The 21,855-nt window shown below is 33.8% G+C and overlaps 1 protein-coding gene across 1 annotated transcript in view; it reads left to right on the forward strand.

Annotated features, from left to right (window-relative positions):
- The window catches only part of KIAA2026 (KIAA2026 ortholog), a 163,709-nt gene that overhangs the window by 2,955 nt on the left and 138,899 nt on the right, over positions 1–21,855 (forward strand). The window contains exon 2 of the mRNA XM_059410141.1: positions 20,258–20,458. Within this exon, the coding sequence (XP_059266124.1) occupies positions 20,258–20,458 (201 nt within the window). The remainder of the gene's footprint in view (positions 1–20,257; positions 20,459–21,855) is intronic.

Raw genomic sequence — 21,855 nt, forward strand, 5'->3', positions numbered from 1 at the left:
AGTGACTTCTTTCACTGAAAACGATAGTTAACATAGTGCTTAACTCATTGGGGGGGGGGCTCTATTTAAGGAATCCCTTCTTGAGACCTTTCATAAAGTGACTTCTTTCACTGAAAACGATAGTTAACATAGTGCTTAACTCATTGGGGGGGGGCTCTATTTAAGGAATCCCTTCTTGAGACCTTTCATAAAGTAGAATTATTTCACAATAATTATTCACAGGTTTACTTTTAATACTTTAGTTATATCTTACTTGTGTAGTGTGTTTATTACTCTTGTCGCCACAGAGTCATTACAGTCATTATAGTTATGACTCATAAAAAACAATCCATTCACATGTCATTATTTTTAAGTGGTAAAATATACTCCAAACTGGTATCACAAGAGTTTAGATCTGGAAGGCACCATAGAATTTATTTAGTCCAAGCATTCAGTTTTATAGATTTGGAAACAGGGATTTAGAATGAGATGAGAGAATGGTTGCACGGAAGTGCTAAGTATAGTGTATTGGTTTGAATGAATTATAGGTGTTTTCAGAAGTATTGTGTGTATAAGAAAAACTTCTTGAGTTCTACAAAAGAGCAGGAAGATTACTTCCGTTCTTCATAAAGTTAATTTCTCAGTGCTTAGAATGATACCTGGTGGCTAATGCTCAGAATACTATATTCCCATATCATGTAATATCATCCATACTTAGAAAACATCCTGTTGTTTATAAACATAATAATGCATTTCTGATATTCTTAGTTCAAGAAAGATAAAATTCTTGCATTTTAGTAGCAAAAAATAATATGATGGCCTCAGATAAAGTTTTGAGTCCCTTGCTTTTATTGTATTTGATGTATGTAAACATTTTATAAATAATAGGTTTGCAGACCACATTTGTGGAATTCATTTCTTTTTCTGTAATAGCCTAAAATCTGGGTTATCACTAAATAAATACCTTGGGCATAACTTTGAGAAAAGCATTGGTTATAACTGTTTGGTACACAATTAAGATACATAGAGATACATGTTCCAGAACAACATTCCATAGACTGTCTATATGAGTATGATTTTCCACAGTTGACTCAAATACCTTATTTGTACATACCTGGTACATGGTGTTTTAGTAATAAAATAAAATTACCTAGATATAATTTAAGTTTTATATATTTAGAATTAATTCTTAATTTTAGAGTATTGTAAAGAGAACTTTACATCTGCTCCAATACTGCTAAGCTTTTATAAGTATTTTATGAAGAAGAAATGAGGTACATTAGAGAAGATACGAAATTATCATAGAGCAGCCAATGACATTAGTACCCTGGACTATGGACACAACGTTTAATTTGAATCTCAGTCCAGTCATTTGTATTATGAGAGTGTTACACTAGGTTATGGATTGTACAAATATGTGAGTATCTGCCAAAGCTAGACATTCAGGTCTTTGAGATCAAACGGTAAGTCCCATGCCCCTAAGTGGTTTATAATTGAATAGGGAAACAGAAACTTAAAAAGATGATGTTCTATAGTGGACATATAAACAGGTACAAGGGAAACTTAAGAGGGAAACCTAAGTCTGGGGGGGATCATAAATGAGAGGAGGAAATGAGAAGGGCTAAAGAGATTAGGTAAAAGTTATCATAAAGAAGTTTATACTTGAACTTCTTGATTATTGAAGGAGTTGAAGATTGCTGCTGGATATTTTTTGGAGTGTTTGAGGGGGGCAGTCTAGAATGCTCAACTACAATGAATACAAGGTATGAAACAGCATGCTATTTCTGAGAACTACAGGAACTTCTGTGAGGCTACAGTGTGGTCTCCAGAGTAGTATTTGCACCACAGCAGGTATACAGGATGATTGATTGGGGTGAGGGAAGAAAATATTACAACTTCAGTATGCTCTGTTTGTTGTTTTTTTTTTAATTCTTTTTAAATCTTTATTTTTGGTTTGCTTTTTATGGTATATATAGTAGCATTACATGTATAAAGTCTGAATTTATAAATATAATTGTATGTAAATATATAATAGCAATAAATAGCAATACGTTTTGTATGTATAATATTTGTGATAGAACTAGGACTAAGACTTAGACAACATATCTGTTCTCAAAGTTATATTTTAGAAGGGATCTCATTCATTTATTTGAAGCAACTGAGAAATAGCAACTAGCATTAGAAATATGGAGATCATCTAAGTGAAGAGAAATAAAAAATACTTAATAGGAAGTTAGGTGTAGAGCTGTAGAAACTGTCAAATATGAGTAAGAAGTTTTGATTCCTCCACATTTTAAATAATGTTGTATTTGAAAGCTTTTAATTTTAAAATATTGTTGAAAGGTTTAAGAATATTGCTATGAAGCCAGAAGGTGGCTTTTCATAGTTTTAAAAGATTGTAGAAGTCAAAGAGTTATCACCTGTGACCCCAACAGAGCTGAACTTAAATTTTTAATCTTAGCCATTTAAAATAATGTTTTGGGGGCACCTGGGTGGCTCAGTGGGTTAAAGCCTCTGCCTTCAGCTCGGGTCATGATCCCAGGGCCCTGGGATGGAGCCCTGCATCGGGCTCTCTGCTCGGCAGGGAGCCTGCATTCTCCTCTCTCTCTGCCTGCTTCTCTGCCTGCTTGTGATCTCTCTGTCAAATAAATAAATAAAATCTTTAAAAATAAAATAATGTTTTGGCAAAACAAACAAGGAAAAGAAAGAAAAAGAGACAAACCAAGAAACAGAGTCTTAACTATATAGAATAAACTGGTGGTTACTAGAGGAGGGGAAGGTGAGGGGGGCATGGGTTAAATAGGTGATGAGGATTAAAAAGTATACTTATGATTAGTGCTAAGCAATGTAGAATTGTTGAATCATTATATTGTACACCTGATCCTAATAGAATACTGTATGTTAACTATATTGGAATTAAAATTTAAAAACTTGGTAAAAAATAATGTTTTGGTGAAAATCATCTGTGACTTTTCCTTGTTAAAATTATTTTTGATTTCAGAACTAATGCGCTGTTAAATGATACATATAATAGGCTTTATATTTTTAAAAAATATAACTGAAGGTTATTTAGTTTTATGATTACTTTTTGCAGAATATTTTTTTTCAGGATGAAAGTACAACAGCATCATCATTAAACCTCAAAAATGTGAAAACACTAGTGGCTTCCAACTACAAGTACCGAAATACAAGTAAATTTTATAGACCAACTTTAATCACTTCCTAAGTTAAATTTTGCATTTTCTTGACTTGCTTATTCTCAGTTAAGATCAAAATCCAGAAATTAATTGGGAATTTACACATGATGCTTCTTTCTCCCTAGTATTCTAACTTCCCCCACTACTGGATTCTGTAATTCTATCTTTTTTAATGTAAATCTTTAAAAATTGGGGACCTTTGGTAATAGAATTTAGATTTACCTCTTAGTTTGGAACTATAGAATGTTAAACCTTGATAATCCATATAGTTCTATTTATTACAGTTGCCATTCTAAAAATATAGTTGTGGTAGAGAAGAGTCAGAAAATGTTTAGGTGCACTGATGAAAGGATGAAGGATTTCAATTAATAAGACATTTATTGAGTGCCTCCTTTGTGTTAGGACTTATTTATAATAAAAAGGTTAAATGTGTTAAAAAATTTAACCTTTTATAATAAAAGGTTAAATGTGTTAAAACTGTGATTCTCTAACTTTTGCCGTTGTCAGACATCTGGAGGTCAGATACTATTTGCAGAACATTGAGAAATATTGATAAATTCAATTTAATTGTATCATATGATTTTTGTTAGGGGGTCCAAAAAGCTTACAAAAAATTGTGGAAGGAAACTCTTAATTGAAGAGATTTATTTAGTACATTAGGTTTTATCCCCTTCTACAAATGGGGAGAACATAATCGCTTTTGGATTTTTGATGGTACATCTTGGTTCACTCATGAAATAACTGTTTCAAAGGTGTATAATTTGAAGACTACTGTGATGAGCTTTATTAGAGAGTGTTAGAGGAGTACGCCAGAGGGATAACTACTGGGAAAATAGGAAACTGTGATTGAAAAATACTAGATTTTATTCTAGGAGTCATAGTTTTGGAGGGTGGGTAGCATATTGATATGTGGATTGAGTTTGTTAAACAATTATTTACCTATTCTATGGTAGTAAGTGATAGGTAAAGACCTGTAGATATTAGTGATAAACATGACATCATCCCTTACTTCAAGGTAGTAGGTAAATTGAAATGAACAATAGAAGGTATGGAGGTAGTAGAGTACAGAATATTCCAGAGGAATAGTTTATACCCAGTGGATGAAGTGTAGGATGATGAGGGCTTGTAGTGTCGGATAAGTCTAGAAGAGTAGGCTGGGGCTAATTAAGGAGGACCTAGAATGCTTGCTAAGGAATTTAGAATGTCAGCAGTGTAGATCCGTTACAGGTTTTAGCCAAGGGAGTGACATGATTTTACTAGTATTTTGAGGGTTGAAGGCTAAAATGGAGATGAAGAAAGGAAACTAGTTAAAAGGTTATTGGGTTAATCCATCATGAGATAATAAGTAATAGGAATGAAAAAATGGATGAGGATATAAAAGAGGTAAGTACAGGAGGTTAAAGTGGTCAAATGGCAAGCTATTGGATGTGGGGTGTGAAGGAGGCTGATGTACAAAATGATGTACATCATGATGTACACCTTGTACATGATGTACAAAATGATGTACACCTTGAGCCCAGGTGATGGTGATGCTGAGAGAACATGAGGCATTCATTTGAAGATATGCAACTGAGAATTATTAGAAGGCTGCCGATAGAGTTCAGCAGTGTGATTAGAGTTAGGTTAGAGATGTTTAATTAGGAATTAATCTGTAGAAGGATGGTGCCTGAAGAAATGGGAATGAATGAGATTGCTGAGGACAGAGTCTAGTGAAAATACAAGAGGACTAAAGGCAGAACTTTGTGTGAGGAATGACTGTCTTCAAACTGGAAAGACTAAACATTAGAAGATGATTAAAATCCACATAATACATGATAAAAGCTGAAATAATTAAGGAGAGTCAATTAATAAAACTGAAAAGAGTTTATTCTGGCATAAGTAAAAGATGTTATATGGAATAGAGTAAATTTATAGACTTTATTATTTTAGGAGATTTTGTTTCACTTGTTAATTTGAGAATGATTTAGATTTAATACAGTAAAAATGTCCTAATGGATTCAAATGTTTTGCCTTACAACCTGTTTCTCATTGTATTTATTTGTGCCTTTGTATTTATTTTTATTTCTAAGGAAAAAAACTAGAGCAGCAGGGGTATGTTCCAGAGTGATTGGGTCCCTTCCACAGTTGTGTTTTAACTTTCAAGTCATGTCTAGGCTATCTTCATAAAATTAGAGATGCTCATAATGAATAATGGCCTTTTTCATTTCCAAAGAACTTGCATAGTAGTATGAATCTTTAAAATACACATTAAAGTACTTGAGGCTCTTCTTTTTTTAATTGGGAAAGACTAATAAACCCCAGTGGTAGTATTATCTATCACCATGCCCTTTATTGTATCCTCTTCCACTTGGGATCTGTGAGTGTTCAGAATTAATTGTGCTTAAAAGTTAGTATATTTAAAAAAAGTATATTAAAAAAAGTTAGTATATTAAGTATGTTCCCTTTGAAAAAAGACTTTGGAACACCAACAAAATGTTAGTAGTGGTTATTGCTAAATAGCAAGATTCTGGGTATTTTTCATTTTCTTTTAACTTTTCTATATGTCCTAGATTATTACTTTCCAGTTAAAAAAGATTTTATTTAAAGGAAATTAGTATTTTTGACTTTGGTAAGAAATTGTATTAAAAATTTATATCATCAAAGTTGTTAAATAGTATATTCAGATAAATTGTCATAACCAAGTAGTGGAACTGTGGGTGTTAATTTTTCCTTCCACTCCTAATTTCTTTTGTTTACAATGACCATATATTACTGTTGTTATTTTTGTAATACCATTCAAAATATAAAATATATAGATTTTGTAGGTGTATTTTTAAGGTCTTGGAATAGTTAATGGTAAGAACTCATCCCAAACTTTTATATTTAAAGCTTGGTGTACAGCCATCTATCTGAAAATAACTTCACAAAAATAACTCTTCTGATAGCTCTTTTATATTTATATTTATATTTTAGTATGTCTGGAAATTCTCACTTTTTCATTTCTGTGTAGGCATCCTATTATAAGATAAAAACACAAGAATACAATTGAGATAAACCAGTTTATGGTAAATCTGCTTGATTATAAACCTTTTGCTACAAGTTTGTAAGTACTTTACTAATACTGCTCTTCTGTGAGTACTTTACTGATACTGATTTTATGTTTTTAAACTGCTTTTCAATTTCAATGGTAGATTTTAAACAAGTATACTAAGGAACACTAAAATTCTGCTAACTATATAGTTCCCAGTGAATTTGGACTGTTTCTCTTGTTTGTACTAAAAATAAGAACAGAGTCCACTTCATTTGCATTGAAGGATAGAAACAGACCATCTGAAAAGCTTACTACATAGAAATGTTATCCCATAGAAATTGTTACAGATTGTTTTCATGTTAGCCTATAAGCTTAATTTTTAATTTTTATTTTTTTTAAGATTTTATTTGCGTATTTATTTGAGAAAGAGAAAAAGGGAAAGCACAGGCAGGAGGAGTAGCAGAGGGAGAGAGAGAACCAGGTTCCCGGCTGAGCAGGGAGACTGATGCGCGGGGGTCAATCTCAGGACCCTGGTATCATGACCTGAGCTGAAGGCAGTCACTTAACTGACTAAGACACCCAGGGACCCCTCAGCTTAATTTTTAAAAATCTGAATTACTATAATTGGAGGATAAAAATATTAGAATATAATCAGTAAACAAAATTGAAGATATATATTTGTCTTGAATACTTGTGCTTGAGGAAAAGCAGGTTTAAATTTGGCTCTTCTAACATAAATTCATTTCCTAACTTGCTCACTTCTCTGATGGTACCTTATTTGCAGGTCTTTCCTAAGCATCATATCTAAAATAATAATTCCTCTCCCTGGTTACTGTCTATCTCCCTTAACCTCCTTGTTTATCTTCATAGCATTTATTATAACCTAACATATATGATTTAATTACATAGATCTTTTTCAATTTTTTAAAATTTATATATAGTTTAGTTAACATTATAGGCTATTATTAGTTTCAGGAGTAATTACATTTATCTTGTTCTTCTCTCTTACTAGAATGTAAAATCTATGAGGGCAGGGACTTTTTCTGCTTGCCTTGTTGCCATTTGACTTGCATTTTAGCAGTACTTAGGTTATAAATTCTAAAGGTCGTTTTCAAAGGTTTTAGAGGCATATCTCTCAAAGGGTGTTTCCTAGATCCCCAACATTAGAATGGTATTAGAAAGCAGATTCCCTAGCTCCAGAATAGCATATTTAAATGTTAACTTATAATCTCAGAGTGGAGATAAGGAAATCTACCTTTTTAATAAGCTCCCTAAATGATTTTTATGCATGATAAAGATTGAGGACTGTTTCAGGATATAGTCACTGTGTCATGTTGGATTTCTCTTCAGAATTTAGAGTTTTCACTGAAATATTTAGCACTACTTTTACACTTGTCAACCCTTATTTGCATTGCAGTTTGGGTTATAGTTGAAATGAAGGGAAGGCAGGAGAGAAGTGAGAGGAGAGTCCTGTACTCATGTTTTCATGTGGAATACAGTTTCAGAAGTAATTGGTAATAATAAGTGACTGTGTCAGGGATGGGGGGAGGAGATGATACTAGATGTATTATCCCTTTGAAAAAGAACAGACCTTGAAAGCATGAGCTTGTCACAGAATATTACACAAAGCAATTTGTCTTTTTAGATAATTTTTTTACATTGTTTTAAACCTTTAATTTCTAATATTAATCAAAGCAAAACGGTATTCAAATCCTTACATGCCTATTACTCATTCCCCTATAAAATTTATTCACGGCTGATTCTGCCCTATTCATACCTTCCATATACCTCCCTTCTGTAGTATTTTGAAGTCATCGACAACAGATTATTCTGTAAATGCGTCAGTTTTAATGTTCAAAGATGAGAACTGCTTCATTTAAAATGCAACTACATTACCATAAAAAGACAAAAAACTTCTGGGGCGCCTGGGTGGAGCAGTGGGTTAAGCATCTGCCTTCAGCTCAGGTCATGATCCCAATGTCCTGGGATGGAGCCCCATGTCAGGGGGGCCCCCCTCAGCAGGAAGCCTGCTTCTCCCTCTCCCACTCCCCTTGTTTGTGTTCCTTCTCCTGCTGTGTCTTTCTCTGTCAAATAATAAAAAAAAAAATCTTAAAAAAAATTTAATAGCAAAAATCCAGTGTTCACATTTCTAGTTGTTTCAAAAATTATAATTTCTAAATTTTTATTATTGTTTGAACATGATCCAGGTAAGTCCACACCTTGTGATTGGTTCGTATGTATCTTTAATTTATAGATTTCTCTTTCTTCCTTCTCTTTCTCCTTATCCCTGACTCTTCCCCTTCATTCTTGTATTGATTTTGTTGAAGAAACTAGGTTATTTGGGGTCTTCTAGTCTTGGATTTTGCTGATAGCATTCTGTTCTTTTGTCCTATTTCCTATAAGTTGGTAGTTTTGGAAGCTCCATCAAATTTAGAATAATGTTTTTTTGGAGGCAAGGGTCAAGTCTACTTCCTGAGGTAATGATGAATTTATCAGTTTCTAGTTTTGTCTTTTAAATCAATTATGGATTATTAGCTTTGGCATGATGGCATAATGTAATTTTGCTGAATTTGTTAAAGTAGTAATGAGTAATATAAGGTTCTGGGTTTTTTTCCTTTAGAGTCAAAATTCATCTATTAAAATTTATATGACAAGTAATCTTTTCTCAATTTCTTCCTGTAGTGGAGTTTGGAACATGGAAGTAATATCCAGGGCAAGCTACTTTATATATAATCTGAGAAAATTGATTTTAACTTAGAATCATATTAAAGTGTTAATTCTATAAGTACTTTTACTCCATTGGGCTAATATTGTGATGTTATGTTGATATAAAATAACATCAATATTTTTAAAAGTCTGAAGTTAAAGACACTGGGTTTTATTTTCATCTGTTTGCATCATTTAAACCTGTTTGTATGATCTTATATATCAGCTTTGGATATGAATACTATTTTTTGTGTTTCTCATTTGATCTTAGGGAGCAATGAAAAGAGACCCAATGTAAGGTAATCATAGTGTTGTTCTGCACTATATCAGATAAGGTATTATGTTAGTTGACCCCTCATACCCTTTTGGTTGATATTTAAATTTTGTGTTTCTCTTTCTGTAATTTAGTATGAATTCCAAGCCTTTATAAAGTTTGAAGTTTTTAACTGGAATTCTACACAACCCCCTCCCTCCATACAGTATGCAAAAGTGTGTGTGTTTGTGTATTTTAGTTTTTCTAGGGAGGTGTCTATTTTAGTTTTTCTGAAGCCTGATTTAGAATTAATTGCTTTTTCCCCAGTACTTTGTGATTCTTAGTTTTGTATCTGTTTATAGCATGTAAGAAAATTGTTAGGGATATATCTTGTTCTATCTTATTTTGCTTTCCAAGACGGGAGAGAATGTTTTATCCATCATTGCATCTTCAGGGTTTAGAGTGTACCTAATAGTTGTTTGGTAATTCCTGAATTAATGAAATAGATGAGCATATAAAAAAAGATAAAAGAAATGTTCCATTATATCAAGTCACATTCCTCCTTGTTTTTTTTTTTTTTTTTTTTTTTTTTTTAAAGACTTCATTCATTTATTTGTCAGAAAGAGAGGGAGAGAGAGAAAGCACACAAGCAGGCAGAGAGGCAGGCAGAGGCAGAGAGAGAGGCAGGCTCCCCGCCGGGCAAGGAGCCCGACACGGGACTCGATCCCAGGACCCCGGGATCATGACCCGAGCCGAAGGCAGCAGCTCAACCCACTGAGCCACCCAGGCGTCCCTCCTCCTTGTTTTTAAAGACACAACACAGTTGTCATCTCAAGAAAACTTCTTTGCCCATCTCTTCCTTCCTCTTCTTTTCATCATGGGGTAGGTGTACTCCTCTGTTCTTACAGGATACACCTTTTGGAGTCATATGGTTTGTATTAAAGTTTTTGAATACCATGATATTGAAGTTTTCTGTTTCCATATATATTTGAGTCATTAAATTTTAAGACTGTCATGCATTTTTGAATATCTAGAAGTTGGCTGTTCATGTGCAGAGAAGCTCAGTAGGTAATGGTTAAGTTTAATGCAGATAACCATATCTTCCCTTAAAGGATGGATACTGTATTTAAAAGCATAGTTGAAAGTAGTGTGTGGTTATTATAATAAGACATTTAATTATATCCAGCATATATTTTCCTTGCTTATTATTTGATAGGCACTGTAGAGGGACTCAAAGATGAATATGGAAAGATAGGAGTTGATAAACTAAGTTGATATAAAGATCATTCAGGCAACAAGAAAAGAATATTGAAAAGTGCAAAGGCAAAAAAAGCTCCACTGTATATAGCTAGGGAATGCTTTGGCTAGAGTGTAGTTATGTATAGAAAAGTAGTGACAAGTGTTAGGGACAGATAATGGAGCCAGATCACATAGGGCCTAATATGCTACACTAATAAAGAGTTTGATATTCCAGATTCATGAGTTATTAAAAGCTTGTAAGCTAGAGAATTAGAAAAGAAAATTAATGTCAGTTTGATCTTTTTCTATACCTTAATTTTTGACTTCTTTTAGTTTTAATTTTGCATTTGACTTTATTCCTCTTAAGTTGCAGGTTTGGTGGAGGATTATATAGAAATATAACTGGAAAAAGTTTACATTAAGCGGAAATCCTAGAGTAATGCTAGAAAGAAGAGAAAGACAGCACTTTCTTTTTGCCAAATAATTTAGATAAGATACTGTATTTAAATATCTAAATAATATTAGGTTGCACATGGGTGGTTTCTTTAATTTAAAAATTTCAGTCTTCTCCCAGTTCACAGAGGAAAAAAATTTACATACAATACAGAATTCTACCTATTTATTTAAAAAATTCTATTTATTTATTTATTTGACAGAGAGAGATCACAAGTAGGCAGAGAGGCAGACAGAGAAGGAGGGGAGAAGCAGGCTCCCTGCTGAGCAGAGAGCCTGATACGAGGCTGGGTCCCAAGCCCCTGAGATCATGACCTGAGCCGAAAGCAAAGGCTTAACCCACTGGAATACCCAGGCACCCCAGAATTTTCTACCAATTTAAGTTACTCTATCTGGCAAGATATTTTCAACAGTTTTATTTGCCAGTAAACAAAGAAAAAAATACATGGCAAATATAATTAATAGGCTGCAAACACATATTGACATAACTGGCTATGGTTAATTGGACAGTTTAGTTTTTATACCAAATCTGTATGTATAATGTAGTTATAAGAACATAATCTCAAACAAATAACATGTTGAATAAAAGGTTTTGAGAAACAATTAAATGATGATCCACAGAGTACTGAGCAAGTGTGAGAAACCATTTATATCCTCCAGTTTATCTGAATCCCTGATTATGGTGCCATTGCCAGTACTTTAGTAATTTCTTCTAATCACTAATTCTGGTAGGGAATCTGTTTGGTAGTGAGATTTAATTCAAAGGTTATTAGTTATATTTAAGTCTTATTTTAAAGCAGGTATCATAGCTGGTGCCTGGGTGGCTCAGTTTGTGAAGCGTCTGCCTTCTATTCGGGTCCTGATCCCAGGGTCCTGGAATGGAGCCCCACATCAGGCTCCCTGCTCAGTAAGGAGCCTCCTTCTCCCTTTCCCTCTGCCTGCTACTCCCCCTGCTTGTGTGCTCTCTGTCTCTCTCTCCCTCTCTATCTTAAAAAAAAAGTATCATGGCAAGAGTGTATAGACTAGAATAACTGAGATGTATTTTAATTTTTTAATAGCAGTTTAAATTTTTTCTAATAGTTAAAATTTATTAACTTCTTTCCATATGCTATAAATAAATACTCTGCCAAGCATGCTCTTTGAAAAGATTAAGATAAAATAGAAATTGTCAAAAAATTGAAATAAGAAATCTTCCATCCAATTAGACAGAGATACTCACTTGGTAGCCTTCTTATCTATATCATATATATTATTTACTCACACATAAAATTGCAATACAAAATTTAGATTTGCCATATCTACAGTTTTATATCCCTCTTATCACCTTTTAGATTTGATTTTACTTGTTAATCAAATGTAACATGTGACTGTTGTTACATATGAAACTGTATACTAACAGGATAACAACAGTAAGATTTTGTAACGTGGTTTTAGTTTTGGTTTGGTTTGGTTTTTGACTCCGTAGTTTTTTCTTTTAAAACATTTATTTTTTGCCATATAGATTTGCTGTCTTTTGCTTTGTTTGGTTACCAACGGAAAATGACACCACCTTCACTAAAAATGAGCCTGACTCATTAACAAGTAGGTTGAAGCCGTCAGTCATGCCATGATGAGTTTGTGAGATTTATAGTAAGAATATATCTTAAAAATATATTTTAGTGCTTCTAATCACAGAGGTTAGCTTGCTTTCTCATATCCTCATCACTCTACCATATTTTGTAGTTATCCTTTTCAACAGTACTTGTGATTAATTTGCCAGTCTAGAGCAAGTAGTAGGAATAGAACCTGTCTTGACTGCCTTTAATACACAAAAGCCCAGTAGAACTTCTGAAATTACACTTTATCACAATTTTAGTATTAGTTAACATATACTAAATGTCACTCTCTGTCACTCTTTTTAAAGGGCTTTATCAATATTAAAGTATCTAATCCATACAACTCTTGAGGTAACTGGTGATTTATATAATATTATTTTACAAATGAGAAAAGGAGACACAAAAAAATAATTTGCCCAAACTAGTTAGTGGCAGCACCTGGATTGGAATCCAGTCTCTTTGGCTCCAGAACCCAGGTACTTAATCACTGTGCTGTTTTGCTGACGAACAAGAGCTATAGGGATTTAGAGAAAGGAACCCTTATACCTGAGAGAAAGGCTGGAGAGAAAGGAATTATAAAGAATTTCAAGGAGGAAGGAACATTTAGAAACCTGTGGTAGTAGGATTGATAGTATTTGCAATAAAATTATTCAAAATAATTATATGTGTGAAATATGTAAAAATCTGAAGGAAATAGTTGAAGTATAACTAGACTGTACATGGACTTTGTTGAGCTAAACAGTGATTAGTATATGTTTTAATAGCTTATTAACAAAAGTACATCTGGTGGCAAAAATTTTATTGTGTGTAGGTAATACATACACTTGCTCCTCTACTATTAAGAAACTACTACTGTTACTAGCTTCATTTCTTCAATTTCATGTCCTAGCCATCTCAGATTTTAACATGTGCAAAACTGAATTTGTGGTTTGTTTTGTTTTGCTTTTCTAAGTCTACTCCTACCTTCTGAATAAATTACTCCACTGTCTATCAAGTTGCTTTGGCCAGAAAAACTCCCTTTTTTCATTGATTCTTCTTTTTCATTTACTTCTCATATTAAGCATATCAGCCAGTTGTGAGCCGCCTTTTGTGAATAACTCTTTGCTATCTCTCTCCTCTGTTTCTCACCACTTTACAAGTCCTTGTCATCTCTTGCCTGGAATACTGTTGCTGTAGTTTCCTGATGTTTGTTTTCTTTATTCTGCTTTTTCCTCCTAGGTACCATTTTCTATTTAGTAGCCAGAGTGAACTTTTAAAAACGTACATACATTAAAAGAAGTTACTATCCTCCTAAAGTGCTTCATGGGCATTTAAGCTATAGTAAGGAGTTTGGCTTACCATTTTATGTGCCAGTAAAGCCATTTCTCACCTTAGAGCCTTGATACTTGTTTGTTCTTTTATCTAGAATACTCTGTCTCCAAGATTTTTTTTTTTTTTTTGGTTTTTGGGTTTGTTTCTGTCATGGCTGGCTCCTCCTGTCAGTTCCCCAGAGAAATTGTTCTTGAGTGTCTGTCCCAGAGTTTTATAGTATGTAACTTGTAGTTAGAACTGATATTTGTATGTATGTATTTGTTTTCTTACTTTTCGTATCTTACTCATTTTGTGTATTTTCAGTGAGGATAGGAATCTTGCCTGTGTAAATCTTGTTAAAATTATTGCCAGCTCATAGCCCACTACGTACACGTAATTAATATTGAATGAAGGAATAAATGAATGAGTGAACAAATGAATGGAGCTGTCTGGAATTTGTTTTGATCAAGGAGTAAGGTTGAAATCAACCTTTATTTTTGCTCATATTCAGCCAGTTTCAGCATTATTTTTTTCCATTGTTTTGTTATACCATCTTTATAATACATTAAATTCTTCGTGTGCTTGGATTTTTTTTGAAGTTTTTATTTAAATTCTGGTTAATTAACATACAGTGTAATATTAGTTTCAGGTGTACAATATAGAGATTCAGCATTTCCATACATCACCTGGTACTCATTACAAGTGTACTCCTTAATCCCTATCACCTATTTAATCTGTCCCCCATCCATCCCCATTTTGGTACCATCAGTTCTCTATAGTGAAGAGTCTGTTTGTTGGTTTGCCTCTTTCTTTTTTTTCTCTTTGCTCACTTGTATTGTTTCTTGAATTCCACATTTGAGTGAAATCATATGGTATTTGTCTTTTTTTGACTTAGTTCACTTAGCATAATACTCTATAGCTCCATATATATTTTTTGCAAATGGCAAGATTTCATTCTTTTTTATGTCTGAGTAATATTCCCTTGTGTATATACCCCACATCTTTTTTTTTTTTTTTAAGATTTTATTTATTTATTTGCCAGAGAGAGAAAGTACAAGCAGAGGGAACAGCAGGCAGAGGGAGAAGCAGACTCCCCGCTGAGCAAGGAGCACGATGTGGGATTCAGTCCCAGGACCCTGGGGTCATGACCCGAGCTGAAGGCAGATGCTTAACCAACTGAGTGACCCAGGCATCTCACCCCACGTCTTTATCCATTCATCAGTCAATGGATACTTGGACTATTTCCATAATTTGGCTATTGTAGATGATGCTGGGTGCACGTATCCCTTCGAATTAGTATATTTGTATTCTTTGGGTAAATGCATAATAGTATAATTGCTGGGTTGTAGGGTAGTTCTATTTTTAACTTTTTGAGGATCATCCATTACTGTTTTCCAGAGTAGGTGCACCAGTTTGCATTTCTACCAGCAGTGTAAGAGGGTTCCCCTTTCTCTGCATCCTTGCCAACACCCATTGTTTCTTGTGTTGTTGATTTTCCCCATTCTGATAGGTGTGAGGTGATGTTTCATTGTAGTTTATGATTTGTATTTCCCTGATGATCAGTGAGCTTATAAAATTCAACACCCATAAACTCAACACCAGTTAAAAATAGGCAAATGACATGAATAAACATTTTTCCAAAGAGAGCTGTTTGCTGACTCTCAGGACTTCTAGTCAACATAGTACTGGAAGTCCTAGCCACAGCAAACAGACAACAAAAAGAAATTAAAGGAATTCAGATCAGCAAGGAATAAGTCAAACTTTTACTATTTGCAGTTAAGTGTGGGTTTCTATATGTAGAAAATCCAAAAGACTCACTGATAAACTACTAGAACTGATAGACCAATTCAGTGAAGTCACAGGACACAAAATCAACATACAGAAATCTGTTTTATTTCTATAGGCCAATAATGAAGCAGCAGGAAGAGAAATTAAGGAATCAGTTCCATTTACAACTGCACCAAAAACCATAAGACACCTAGGAATAAACCTAACCAAAGAGCTAAAAGACCTGTACTCTGAAAACTATAAACCAGTGGTGAGAGAAAGTGGAGGAGGTGACACAAAGAAATGGAGAGACATTCCATGCTCATGGAATGGAAGAACAAATATTGTTAAAATGTCTGTACTACCCAAAACTATCTATAGGCTCAATGCAACCCCGATGAAAATAACACTGGCATTTTTCACAGAACTGGAACAAGGAACCCTAAGATTTGTATGGAATGAGAAGACCTCGAATAGCCAAAGCAACCTTGAAAAAGAAAAGGAATGTTGGAAGGAAAACTAGACTGCTTTCTTATACCATATACAAAACTAAATCTAAATTCAAAAGACTTAAGTGTAAGACCTGAAACCATACAAACCCTAGAAGAGAACATAGGCAGTAACTTCTTTGACATCAGCTGTAGCAAGTTTTTCCTTGATATGTCTCTTTAAACAAAGGAAACAAAAGCAGAAATACACCTTTGGGACTGTATCAAAATAAAAATCTGTAGGACAAAGGAAACTTCCATCAATAAAACTAAAAGGAAACCTACAGAATGGGAGAAATACTTGGAAATGACATACCTGATAAAAGGTTTGTATTAGAAATATATTAAAAGTTTATGAAACTCAACTCCAAAAAAATAAATAATCCAGTTAAAAACTGGGGAAGACATGAGCAGACATTTCTCCAAAGAAGGTATCCAGGTGGCCAACAGGTACATGAAAAGATGCTCAACATTACTGATTATCAGGGAAATGTGAATCAGAACTACAATGAGATATCATCTCACAACTGTCAGAATGGCTAAAATCAACAACACAAGAAATATGTGTTGGTAAGGATGTGGAAAAGGGAATACTTGCACACTCTTGGTGGGAATGCAGCCTGATGCAGGCACTGTGGAAAACAAGATGGAGTTTCCTCAAAAAGTTAAAAATAAAATGACTGTGATCTAGTAATTGCACTACTGGGTATTATCCAAAGAATACCCAAAGAATACCCAAGAACAGTAATTCAAAGTGATACCTGCATCCTGATGTTTATATCAGCATTATCTACAATAGCTAAATTATGGAAGAAGCCCAAGTATCCATCAGCCAAAGAAATAGTAGCATAGCTCTACAATGGAGTATTGTTCAGCCATAAAAATGAATGAAATCTTGTCATTTGCAATCATGTGGATGAAGCTAGAGAGTACAATGGTAAGTGAAATAAGTCAGAAGAAGACACATACTGTGTGATTTCATTCATATGTGGAATTTAAGAAACAAAACAAGCAAAAGGAGAAAAAAAGGAGACAAACCAAGAAACAGATCTTAACTATAGAGAAGAAACTGATGGTTATCATGAGGAAGGTGGGTGGGGGAATGGATGAAATATGGGATGGGGATTACAGAGTACACTTATGAAAATGAGCCCTGAGTAATATATGGAATTGTTGAATCACTATTTTGTACACCTGAAACTAATATACTAATGTATGTTAACTGTAGTGGAATTCAAATAAAAAACTTAAACATGATTTGAAGTTTAAAATAGGAGATCATTTGGAAAGAGTGATTTTAGTTGTGTAAGTGCAGGCAAATGCCAGATTGGGGTGTGAATGAAACATGAAATGGACCAGGAATTTAGATGTCACTCTTTATAAGGGGAAAGGTTTTTTTTTTTTTTAATAATTTAATTAAAGATTTTATTTATTTTACAGAGAGAGCATGTGCAAGCAAGGTGAGGGGCAGTGGGAGAGAGAGAATCTCGTTCTCAGGGCTTTTTATCTCATACCCTGAGATCATGACCTGAGCTAAAACTGAAAGTCTGATGCTTAACTGACTGAGCCATCTATGGCTATGGTTTGTTTTTAAGATAAACTTTTACATTGCATATTTGTATGCTAAAGACAATTAGCATGTTATATTCAGAAACTTTTACATTCAGGAGTGTAATATGGACATCTTTTATTGTGAGTACATACAGAGTTCCTAATTCCTTTTAATGGATGGATGTTACTCCATGTTGTGGTATATATTGTTTAATCTGTGTATAAAAGGACATTTATGTTTACACAATAACAATGTGTGTGTGTGTGTGAAAGAGAGAGAGAGAGATTGCTCACAGTTGTGGAGATATGTCTGTAGGGTAAATTCCCAGGACCATGATGGGTCAAAGGATTTGAGTACATTACATCTTAATGATTATTACCAAATTGACTTCCAAAAATGTTGCAATTTTACATATCCAATAATGTTCTGTGAACATTTTTCTTTTCTAGATTCTCCCCAACACTGAGTAATCTTTACACTTTTTAATTTTTACACCTTTATATGAAAGAGACTGCATAATTTTCCTTCTTCTTGTATTTTAATTATGAATGATAAATATCAAAGTATATACATTTTTTTCTGATGAGTAATAAAGGATATTAATTTCTCTTTAGTCTTTGTTCTGAGAAAATACTGCTTAAAAATAGTTTATATAATTTCATCTTCTCTACTTGTAAGAGTGAAATTAAAGAATAAAGTTTAGTTTCTGGCTTGTTTATGTAATAATTTAGCCATGTGACTTCCTCTTTCCTTCAACTTTTATCCCCAATGCTCTGCATATACTGTGGCCTTTGAGGTGTCATCATGTTTCAATGCAGTATTGTTCATTAATGTTCTCTTCCATCAGTATTAATGAGGAAGTAATTAAAATTACAGAACTAGTTAGTTTACCAGTAAAATGAACCCAAGTATACCCATTCAATATCTGTTATTGCCGATCATCTTCATATCTTTTGGCCCATATTGCTTCTGGCTGGCATTCCTTTTGGCCCAATTAGCCATCAGACAGATCTATGCTATTGTGCATAAAATAATCACAGCCTGAAACAGTATGGCGAGATTAGCCCAAATTCTTCAGGATTGCTTGAACACTTAAAGTTCATGCCCTACTTGAAGCTGAATCAGTTACATTATTTCCTTACAACAAAGAAGACATAAAATAGTGCCGTAGTTCAGTAGAACCTTGCTCCAGGTGGCCTGAGACCAAGATTGTTCTCCTTACAGGGCACCTGGGTGGCTCAGTGGGTTAAGCCGTTAAGTGGGTAAAGTGGGTTAAGCCGCTGCCTTCGGCTCAGGTCATGGTCTCAGGGTCCTGGGATCCAGTCCCGCATCGGGCTCTCTGCTCAGCAGTGGGCCTGCTTCCCTCTCTCTCTGCCGGCCTATCTGCCTACTTGTGATCTCTGTCAAATAAATAAATAAAATATTAAAAAAAAAAAAGTTCTTCTTACAGTAATAAACTGTTGTGAACAAAGTCCAGGATTTGATTGTATTTGATTGTATTTCATGCCATAAAGGTTTGTTTCATTGAACCTTGGCTGCTTTGTATTAAAGCCTTTAGGAAAGTAGGAAAATTTGATTATAGGATCAACTTTTAATTTACGTAGAATTCATCCAGCATATTGAATGCTTGCTTGGGGTATTGACTTGATTTTGCCATTGTAGAAATAACAGCATGTTCAAAACCTTCAGAGACTCTGACATATCTCACAGAGGTAGAAGAGGAGATATTTTCCCTGATGCTTTTTATAATTAGCCATTTTTATAGATAAAAGTTCAGAAGTCATGTTTTAATTTTGACTTAAAAACTTGATAAGATAAATGTTTCTTTTTCCAGTGTGAATGGTTTTAATCAATTATTTCAAATTCATTAAGGGGATTTATAGGTAATTACAATGCTGAGAACCTTTTTTAATCAGTATTTTCAAGTATTAGAGTAGTATATTCGTGCATTAATAGAATATTACAGGTTAGGGAGACATTTGTGTGACACAAAATGGAATTTTGATTCCTAGATTCTTTTTATAGGTTAGTCAGGTTTCCAAATTTGTACTTATATATCATAGTATTTAATACATTGTAATGTTTCATTTGTTTATAATTTCTTCAAAGCATTTATGTACCATGAATTTTCTCTCCCAAAATGTTCTTGTAGTATTGTGCATTTTCCTATACCAATGACAGGTAATACGAAAAAGATAAGCTGCATTTAATTTTACAAACAGTAAGCTTTTTTGCCCATTAAAGCGATAGTGTTTTAATCCTTAATTTTAATGTGAAAGATTCATTTATTTCTTTTTTCTTTAATTTATTTATTTGAGAGAAAAAAAGAGGGAGCACGAGCAGGGGGAGGGACAAAGGGTAGAGGTAGAGGGAAGAGCAGACTCCCTGCAGAGCAGGGAGTCTGACCCTGGGACTTGATCCCGGGACCCCAATAGCATGACTTGAGCTGAAGTCAGATGCCCAACCAACTGAGCCACCCAGGCACCCCAAGATTTACGTATTTCTTAAATGTAGTGAAGGGTCTGTCATTCAGACTAATTTTATAGAGGGTAAGGGAAATTAGAAATTAATGAAGGGCAGATTAAAATTTGGAGCATAGCTAAGTAAGGTTTAACTATATACTTTCTATATAGTTAGCAAAAGAGATTATTCTTAAGATGCTGGTTTAAGAGCGCTTCTTGCTTACCTAGAAAATTTGACCTTATGAATTGACTTATTCTTCTCCAAGGCACTTGAGAGAAAAGACAACGATAGCAGTTACATCTAGAGGCTATTATGGATTGGAGGATGAGAAGGGAACTGCATGTACCTCAACAAGGCGTCGGTCAACACCACGAAGTTTGGCAGGCTTGACAAGTGGAGTTTTTGAATCTATAATGGTTCAAGTTTTGAGACAGGAAGAACAGCTGAGAGCAAAAGAAGAAAAAAGGTAAATGTTACAAAAAAAAAGTCATTTTCAAATTTCTAGGAAGTACTTTTCAAAGAGTAGCTATGTAACTTTTGTGTGCCCATATCAAATTTTGGGCCCATTTTAGTATTATTGCAAAATGCACTGTCATTGAAGTATGAAATCATAATGAAATACCACAGTGAAATTTGTTTAAAAATAGTTTTAAATTTCAAACCAAATTACTTTGAAGCTAAACACAAATTTTTATGAAAGATTTCAGAATGCTTCTAGATTTTCTAGAAGTATATCAAATGAATTAGAAATGAAAATAGAAGTATTTTAAATTAAATTTTAAATTAGAAGAGTTTTATATAGATTTTTATGGCATTAGAGTAGATTCACAGACCTTTAAAATTAGGAGAAACTCTAAAGATTATGTAGTTAAAAATGACACATAGGTTCACCTCTGCTAGTTTATCCATTGGTATTAATTTTCTGGATAACTCAGCCTACCTTGGGCTCATCAGCAAAGAATGTTGTGCTTAGTGTTGCCTTTTAGGGTCTGGGAGCATAGATTAATGACATTTGTATAACATTTTCTTTTTAACAAAAGAGACTAGGGCCCAAAGAGGTGATTACTTAAAAAAGACTGGTGATTTTCATAATAAATAAAATCTCAAACTCAAACTATATTAGGAGTGATTGCTGTTGTAATAGGGAACTGCTAATGCTACTCAAAGGTCATTTATAATGTCATTGTTACTTTCGTAGTAATAAATTTAGCTTGCTTTCATATTTGTATCATTAAAAATCAACCTTAAGACTTTCTTCTGCCATAGTTTTTATTTTAGTGATTAATTCATAACCCATTTTGAAATATTTTTTTTTTCTTCTGTAAAACCTCATAGAGCTTCTCCTGCTAAAGGAAAGTGGATTTTATGAAAAGGGATAAAAGATTAATCTGAAGTAGCATATAATAGCTTGGAATGGAGAGGAAATGAAGAAAAGGAAGGCTTATAGGAAGAAGGCTGTAGCAGTCTAGCTCTTCACTACTGATGACCAGAAATAGGGTGAGAGAGGTCAGATTGTTCTGGGAACGAGTAACAAGACTAAGTACCTTCCTTGATACTAAGGGATAACAAAGGAAGAGGCAAAGATAAGTTAGAACATAGTTGTAATAATAGTTATAGTAGCAATAAGAATATAAAACGAATGGTTAACATTGATGAACATGATTTTTTGCTAGGGTTAGCTCTAACTACCTTATATGTATTTAACATTTATCCTGAAGCACAGAAAGATTAATTAACTTGCCCAAGATCAGGCAATTTTTGAGTGGTAGTCAAGATTTGAAGCCAGGCATTTTGGCTGGCTCTAGAACTTGTGCTCCTAACTAATATGCTCTCCTTTTGACTTGTAATATGATAAAACTAATA

Source organism: Mustela nigripes, chromosome 9 (genome assembly GCF_022355385.1).
Source record: "Mustela nigripes isolate SB6536 chromosome 9, MUSNIG.SB6536, whole genome shotgun sequence".
Taxonomy (NCBI): domain Eukaryota; kingdom Metazoa; phylum Chordata; class Mammalia; order Carnivora; family Mustelidae; genus Mustela; species Mustela nigripes.